At 32.6% G+C, this 8,516-nt stretch overlaps 1 protein-coding gene across 1 annotated transcript; it reads left to right on the top strand.

The window, feature by feature from the left end:
- Positions 1-2,860: 2,860 nt before the first annotated feature.
- LOC107627568 (small ribosomal subunit protein uS15-like) lies at positions 2,861-3,936 on the top strand. The gene is made up of 4 exons (XM_088500501.1): positions 2,861-2,871; positions 3,102-3,282; positions 3,489-3,573; positions 3,911-3,936. Exons 1-4 carry the CDS (start codon positions 2,861-2,863, stop codon positions 3,934-3,936), a joined length of 303 nt encoding a protein of 100 aa, XP_088356627.1.
- The last annotated feature ends 4,580 nt before the right edge of the window (positions 3,937-8,516 follow it).

Here is an 8,516-nt window from a genome sequence, read left to right as displayed (position 1 = left end):
ACGGAATTTCAGAGGGATTTTTTGTCGAAAAACAAAAAAATGAATTAGCATAAATTACAGACGGAAAAAAGAATCCATCGATAATTCCGTCGGAAAAATTAATTTCTTTTCATGGGAAATGGTTACAGATGGAAAATCCGTCTGTAATTAAGTGGACAGAACGCTGCATTTTATTAAATTATTACAGACAGATTTTTCGTCTGTAATTTAAAATTTTCCGTCGAAAATATTAAAATAAATTTCAGCGTTACTAACTCCTCCTCATTTCACAGATTCTTCCCCGCGCCTCCACACCCTCCCCTCGAAATGCTCTATCGGTGGCGCTTTTCAGCCTTGCACCGCCGTCGCACCTTTCGCCACCGCCGCACCGAACCTCCATTGCACTGAACTTCCATTGCCCCGTCACACCCCTTCCCAGCTCTTCTATGTGTGTTGCTCGCATTGTTCCCTTTCGAACCCTAATATGCATTTCTCCGCCACCGTCTTCGTCGCCTTCGTCTACCTTCGCAATTTTATAAAACTATAGCACCGATCGCTCATTCAGCGGCACTAACCATAACCAATGGCGTCCGCCGAGCAGCCATTGAAGAAGCAAAACCACGACACTCTCCCGGAATCCCCACTGCCACACCACCGCCGCTAGCACCGCCGCCACAATCTCCTCAAACCCTAACTCGTCCTCCTACTCCTCCTCCTCCGCCTCTGTCACAGGATGAGGTTGTCACCAAGCAGAGGAACAAAGATGGGGTTCGAACCATGTTTGAGAGCTACCGTTGCATCAAGCTCTTCTTGTCAAAGAAGGAAGGTGATTTCATCCATGACCTTGAATAGAGCTTCTTCGCTCTCGTAAATGCTTCCAGAGGTAAACACTACTAAACAACACTTCATAGTTCATTCTCTATCTTTTTGGAGGGTATAAATTTGAAATCAAGGTTAATGAATTTGAGTTTGTTTATACCATTCAGACCTTAATGTACCATTCTTCTCTTCCTCAGAATATAGCATTTTCTCATATCTTTCAAATTTAGTATTGCTTGCATCACCATTTGCAGGTCTATGAACTGGACTTGATATTCAACTTCCATAAGGTTTGTCCCCACAACTCCATGTCATGATTTATGTTAATAAACAAATAAATTGTAATAATAATTAGTTATTTCCATTGATTCCACAAAAAATTCTATGTTTCCTTAATTCCCTTAATCAAATACTGTTTTGTGTTTTCAATGCTTGGTTCATTTGCCATAACTAAATAATCTTATAAGAGTAGATGCTTTCTTTGAATTTTGATCTGAGCTATCATTTCCTGTGTATAATATTGCCTGAAAATTATTCCCAACTATTAATAATGTTAGTGTCTTGCTTCACGATGCAAAACTAGAAAGAACAAGTTGCTAACATAGACCTTAATCACGCTAACACGATGATCTTCACGGTTAACAAATGGATGCAGTTTCTCAGTGGAATAGAGAATTAGGGGAATAACAAAGTACTTCCAAGTCTGCAATGATAAAAAGGTAGGTCATTCATATTCTTTTGTTCTTTGACTTTATTTGATAATGTTTTGAATACTAATTAAAATGAAAATCAAGACCTAAAACTAGAGCTTGTGAAACTAAAAATGAAGCTAAAAGAGATCGAGAATTTCACACTGATCAAATAAGGAATTAGCAGCCCTATGGTAAGTGCCTTCCCTTCTATGCATTGAGGCTCTTTATGATTTCTAAAGCATCTTGGTACCTACTTCCTCTGGCTTGGGCATGGACAGGGACTGCAGTAACTGGGGTTAGTTCAACATGCATATTTTACTTAATCCTTATTGTCTGTTTGAAAAATTCTTCTCACTCCTATCCCTAAGAAACTCATCTACACTTAACATCTTTGTAATGCTCTCGTTTTGCTGTTTCTTTGTTGTAGGCCATGACTGTCCTTACAAATCATTTTCAAAGAACAAATTAGTTGAGGACATTGTTGGAACTCTAGTTTCTTTGTCACTAATTTTTCCAAATGAGCCATGGCGATTTAAGCATGACAGACACCATGCAAAGACGAACATGTAAGCAGTGTTTCTCAATAATGATTTTAGTGGAAGATTTTGTAAATTATCAGCAGTTTTCTTATTGTTTTGTTGTGCTTTCAAAACTGTAATATCTCCATTGTTATAGGTTGTATGAAGATATTGCTTGGCACCCTGTTTGGAAAGATGAGTTTGATTCATCTCCTGTTTTGCAAAATGCAATAATATATTTCGAACTTGGATTTCTATAGCTCACTGGTATGGTACATTATGAGATTTTTATTCTATGTGATCAACTATGCCCTATAATATCATTGTTTTGTTCCTCAAGAACTTCTTCGTTGACTTGAGCAGTGGGCAGTCTCAATTTTAATCTATACTAAATCTTGATATAACCATGCCCTCTGGCAGGTTGATGTGGCACTTTGATTTGAAGAAGTTCAGGACAAATGAAGTAAAGAGGGTCAAGATAAGTTTAGCTTGTGTTTTTGCCTTTATGGCGATTGGATGGCCGTTAATTATTTATAAGACAGAAAACATGCAATGGATTAAATTCTGGTTCATGCCATGGCTGGGTAATTTCACTTTACATGTAAAATTTGATATATGGTTATACCATTGGAGTTGGTAACATAGTTTTCAGTATCATATCATATCATAAGCCACACTGGTTATTTTTTGATAAAAGATGATCATTTCAATAGTGTTTATAAATTGTAAAATGGATACTATTAATTTATTCTCATATAATCTGACGATCCCTTTTTCAGGCCTTTTCCTAACATATCTTGGGCTATACTTGATGAAAGGTCATAGACAACCAGCACTTCTCTACCTTGTTCCATGTACCTTAGGTAAGTAAATTAGTAGTAGTAGTAGTAAAAGTACATGGAAAAGTACATGGAAAACTAATGGAAATGTTCCTTATCCATTCTCGTGTTATGTTATTTGCTGAGAATGTTTAATAATTTTTCTATTTTGCAAAGTTGTCACAAGTGTTGTAGACTTAATTGAAAATTTTTTTTCATGTCTTTTTCTTTATTGTATACTTATACTGGCATGCAGTACTTTAAAATTTTTGCAGCAAAAAAAGTGTAGTTCCCTTTCCACTTGATCTATACCACTTGATCAAGAAGGCTGTCTCAATTAGGAAGCACTTGGAGAGGAATAGGAAGGACAAGGACTCCAAATTCAGGTTGATTTTGGTAGAGAGCAGGATCCACCGCCTTGCATGTTACTACAAGAAGACCAAGAAGCTTCCACCCGTATGGAAATATTAAGTATCAAATATGCATTTTCTTTAAATCACAACGGTTTCTTAATGTGCTTGAACTTTTATTTTGATGACTAGACACCAGGATGATGCATTTCATGAGTACTTCCATTTTTTAAAATCCTTGTGGTTCCCTGAATTGGGTTTTGTGTGATTCATATTTTAATTGTGCTGTTTGTTCAACTTCTTGCTTCTTAGGCTTATCTGTGGATTACGACCACATACACAGAGAGTAGAAAAGGTGGTGGGGATTGGCTTTCAACTTGGACTAGACCCAGGAAAGGTAAGATGATCTTTACTAATTTTTCTTTCTTTTTCATATAATGTTGTCTGTCTTGGTAGGAATTCAATAACAATCTATGGATTTGATATGAAAAGGATGATGAAATTATGTTGTACTTAAATAAAGAAACCTAAATTGCACTTAGCTTCTCTTTACCAACTTCACATGGATAACGTACCAGAAACATAAAAAAGGGGTGTACTTCCCATGCATCTTTATTAGTTCTTTAGTCTTTACCTTTTTTTTGGTCAGTATTTAATTTGGTAATAAAGAAGAAATTGTATATTGTGATTTAAATAAAATCGCTCATGCACTATATCTTACTCTGTTATTTCAGTTTGGGTGTTTGAGCTGTGTTTGTAACATCCCAAAATTGGGAGAAGAAGGACAAGCTGAGAAAGGAGCCAAGGAAGGAGGATCTAAGGTTCTCGGCCAAGTTTTGCTGCAAACTAGCCACATTCTCCCTTAAAGCTTCATTTTTCAGCTTAAAAAAAGTAGGATATTCTTGTTTAATTGATTTAGTTGAATGCATGTGATTGTAAGCTAATTAGCAAGTAGGATATTCATGCACTATATCTTACTCTAATTACATGTCGGCACTAAAAACATCTAGCAATTTGTTTAGCTTGGCTTGGCTTGGCAAATATACACGCTAAGAGATTTCTTATTCCATAAGATTTGACTACATGCTCTTTTAATTAAATATTTGTTTGTGATGAATTATAGTTGATGTATCAACACACTTTGATGTATGGTTGTTACTTAATATTATAGTTGATGTATTAATACACTTTGTTTATGTTTTGAATTATATTAACTTGCTTGTTTATAGTACTTTTCTTTTAGTTTGATAATACGATGAATTTTTTATTTTTTGAAATATTATAAATATTTGAATACAAAATAGATAAAAAATTGTATTTATTAAATTTATATTTATTTTATATAAAAACATGTTTATTTTTGTAATAGAAAAATCTAAAAAAAAAATTATTTTACCTTACCGACGGATTTACAGACAAATTTTCTGTCTGTAATTAGAGTGTAAGATGGTTTCCAAGATTCAAATTACAGACAGAAAATCTGTCGAAAAATTTGTCTGTAATTACAAACGGAAAATCTGTCTGTAATTACAGATGGAAAATCCGTCAGAAAGTTCGTCGTCTTAGGGAAATGGATAGAGAATTTACAGAGGAAAAATCTGTCGGTAACTGGTAAAAATCCGTCGGTAAATAATTTCCGACGAGGCTTTTATAGAAGGACAAAATCTGTCGGTAATTTCGTCGATAACCAAAAATCCGTCTGTAATAAAGACTAAATCTATCTGTATTAATCTATTTTCTAGTTGTGAATTCACATCTATGTTTAAGAAGTGTATACTAGGAGATTATGAGATTAGTGTGTTTGAGTAGAAGTGGTTTGAAATGGTTAAGGAGTTTAGTGTAGCTAAAAAGAATTGGATTATTAACATGTATGAAAAAAGATATATGTGGGCCATTACACATATTTGAGGCAAGTTTTTTGAATTGGATTATTGATGCAAAGGTTTGCACTCCATTATTGTGAAGTATGTTAAATTGCAATATAATTTAGTTGATTTCATAAAATATTTTAAGCGGTGTCTTACCTACCTACGATATAAGGAGATTGAAGCTGACTATATTTTCATATCTGGTCTTTCAGTACTTAAAACAACATTGGAACCCTTGGAAATGTTTGCTTCAAATGTCACTATCCAAAATAAACTCATTTTAATAACATTTATTTGTATCAATTTAACTTGCATAAAAGGTTAAGTTATTGTCCAACCTAATCAGTTTAGTTTTTTAACTAATCTTTTTTTTTCTAATGTGTATTATTTTTGTTTTGTGAGTATTATTTTTTACTGCTAATCTCACACTAAAATGACAAGATTAGCTTGCTTTTGTCATGGTTTGATGCCCTTTCCTTGCATGTATTATAGTGTCATGGATGAGAGACAAACCAAAAAAAAAAAAAGAAGCATGATTCTTCCTCATCATGTTGCAAAATTCATCTTTATGTATTTTGTACACCTTTGTATTTCATTGTGTTCGTAAAAGTTTGTGTTTCAGCAAACAAAACGGTGAACATATGTCATACTTTGTCCATGTCTCTAATAGATATAAATACTAATCAAGTACTATCTACATTACTTTTGAAATATAAATTACGTGAGACTAATATTTTTGCATGGATAATTTTTGTTCATTTCTTCCTTCCAAATGTAAGATGTCTTCCCTAAAGGAGGTGATAAATACATTTTGCGAAAGTGTTAATATCTAAAAGCTTGTGTCATGTGAAATATAATTTTTGTTAGATTATTATGGGAATTAGGAACCATGATTTCATAGTGTCATTTGAAGCGAATATTAGCTTTATAATTTCGGGAACGAATTTAAAGAATGATCCATCTTTCAAGAATTAATTTAACCATTATCCCAATTATTATTATTTTGGTTAATGAATATAGGTAAGTAGATATGTAAGTTAGGTAAAATATAAGTTATGATCGGGTAGAATTGTAGAAAATATCAAATGATAAAAAGCCTTCTTAAAAGATAATATTTTAAGATCACTTAGAAACCTTTGAAGTTTGAAACTTGAACATTAATAGACTACTCTAAAAGAGAAAACTTAAATAGATATTCTAAGAAAAAGTGTATATTTTTTAAAAGAGTAATTATCCAAATTAGTTCCTAAGGAATTTAAAAGTGGACATTTTAGTCCCAAAAAAAATTAATACACAAATCAATCTCTAAGATTTTACTCCAACAGACAAATCAGTCCTCATTCTATTTTTTGATAGACTAATTACCCAAATTAGTACCTAATGATTTTAAAAATGGACATTTTAGTCTTAAAAAAGGTAATATATAGATTAATTCCCAACATTTTTTTCTGTCTCGTCCATTTTCTAGCATGACTCACTAAATTTTTCAAGTATTTATTAGAAAAAATATTAGTAGATATTATAATCAAATTAACTTTTAATGTTAATTTAAACCTATTTGATTTCTAATATGGTATTTTTTCAAAAAAAATATTATTAAACCATCCTCACAACAACAACAACAACAACAACAATAATAATATTCAATAAAGTTATTAGAGATTATTCTACAAAAAATTCAAGGTTGAAACTATTTGATTTTTTTAATATAACTTAGTTTGGTATGATAATTAGGAATTAAGTATAATCAAAGTTATTCTTCTATTTTCACTTAAATCTCAACTTGATCACCAAATTATTAATTAACTCAAAAAGCTAACTGAATTTCTACTTCATAATTAGACTAACTTAACATATACATCCATGTGGCACATACATATTATTTTTTTTATTTATAACGTGTGCAAAAATCATGTTAACAAAAAAAAGTTTGTCAAATTGCAACTTAATTCATATGCATAATGTCAAATTATCAACAAGAATCCGACAATGTTCTATTTTAAAACACATGTTTGAATAATAATAATAAAGGTTAAGATATAGTAAAAGTAAAATGGATGAGGGAACTATTATGTCTGACAGAAAAAAATATTAGGGATTGATTTGTGTATTAATTTTTCTTGAGAACTAAAATGTCCGCTTTAAAAATCTTTGGAGACTTATTTGGGTAGTTATCCCGCCGAAAAATAGACCAAGGACTAATTTATCTGCCAAAGTAAAACCTTGAAAATTGATCTAACTTTTATAATATTTGAGAATTGATTTGAGTAATTACTCTTTTTAAAATATGAAACTCTAGTGTATAGCTCTAAAGCTATGAGACCTACACGCTAGCCAACTATGCCACCATCCTTTTGTTATTAACTTTCAAAGTTTTATCTTCTTTTTTTTTTTTTTGGTCAAGTGGATTGGACAGCCTCCAATCCTAGACATTACATCCATGCAGTACACACCCACACAATACACTCACACACACTACATGGGTATACATTATGGGCTCTTAAACAACATCCAACAAAATTTTATCTTCTAACTTATTGCATTCTTCTTTTATCCGTACAAATTTTATGTATGTGTGAAAATTTTTATTTTGACCACTCATTGAAACAAGAAAGTTCACCCAAAAACTCACCTTTAGGCCTTTCCTTTAAATACAAAGATACATATTTGTTTCTTATTTTTTGGGACGTGAAAATGTGTTTTTTTTTTGTATTAGAAAATGTATTTGTTATTTCAATTGAAAGTCTAAAACTATCTCTTCAACCTTCAAGAGTTCTTTTTGTCAAATGAGCCAATAAATAAAAAAAAAGTTATAAATGCTCTTTTTGGCGATTTAGGAAAGGACTTGTGCTTGACAAAATAAAAATAGCAACAACTAGTTGATTTTTTAGTGTATTACATACCGAAAAAATAAAGAAGCTATTTCTTTTATTAGGATGTCTTTGCAACTTGCAAGTTTAATTTCTAAGGTAGCGTTTGTTTGCGAGACAGAGACTGAGATTGAGAGACAGAGCTTGAGAGACAATGACAGAAATAAGTATCAATATTGTGTTTAGTGTAGAAGTGTACAAGACTGAATTATGTCTCAGTATTCTATTTGATTTGAAATAAAAGTAGAGACTAAAAAACTTAAAATTACAAAAAACGCCCTTAATTTTAAAATACAACCTTAACCCCCAAATCCAATTTGATTTTTCTCAGAATGCAACCCTAACCCCCTTTCTCCTCTCCTCTACCCTTTCTCCTCTCCTTTCCTGTGAAGGAATTCTCTGGTCTTTTTGGTCGCTAGTAGCACCTCCAAGGACTGTGTCTCCAATTCTCCATCGATTCACCTTCGTGGCGCCAGTTACTTCCTCAGGATTGTGTCCTTGCCGCCGTTTGCGCCGTCGTGGGTTTGCGTTGCCACCATCTCGGAGCTGTCTCTGGTCTCCCTCTTTCTCTCAACGGACTTGGTGTCCTCTGTCAATTTTTA

The sequence above is a fragment of the Arachis ipaensis genome, chromosome B1, assembly GCF_059453495.1.
Source record: "Arachis ipaensis isolate K30076 ecotype BB chromosome B1, ASM5945349v1, whole genome shotgun sequence".
Classification (NCBI taxonomy): Eukaryota; Viridiplantae; Streptophyta; class Magnoliopsida; order Fabales; family Fabaceae; genus Arachis; species Arachis ipaensis.
Note: the sequence above shows the minus strand (reverse complement) of the source record. Positions and strands in the feature narration are given on the sequence as shown.

What these genes read in the sequence shown, in the direction of transcription:
- LOC107627568 (XM_088500501.1), top strand. An exon ending in AGACCAAGAAGCTTCCACCC is followed by an intron (nt 3,283 to 3,488) that starts GTATGGAAATAT and finishes CTTGCTTCTTAG; the next exon opens with GCTTATCTGTGGATTACGAC. An exon ending in TTGGACTAGACCCAGGAAAG is followed by an intron (nt 3,574 to 3,910) that starts GTAAGATGATCT and finishes CTGTTATTTCAG; the next exon opens with TTTGGGTGTTTGAGCTGTGT.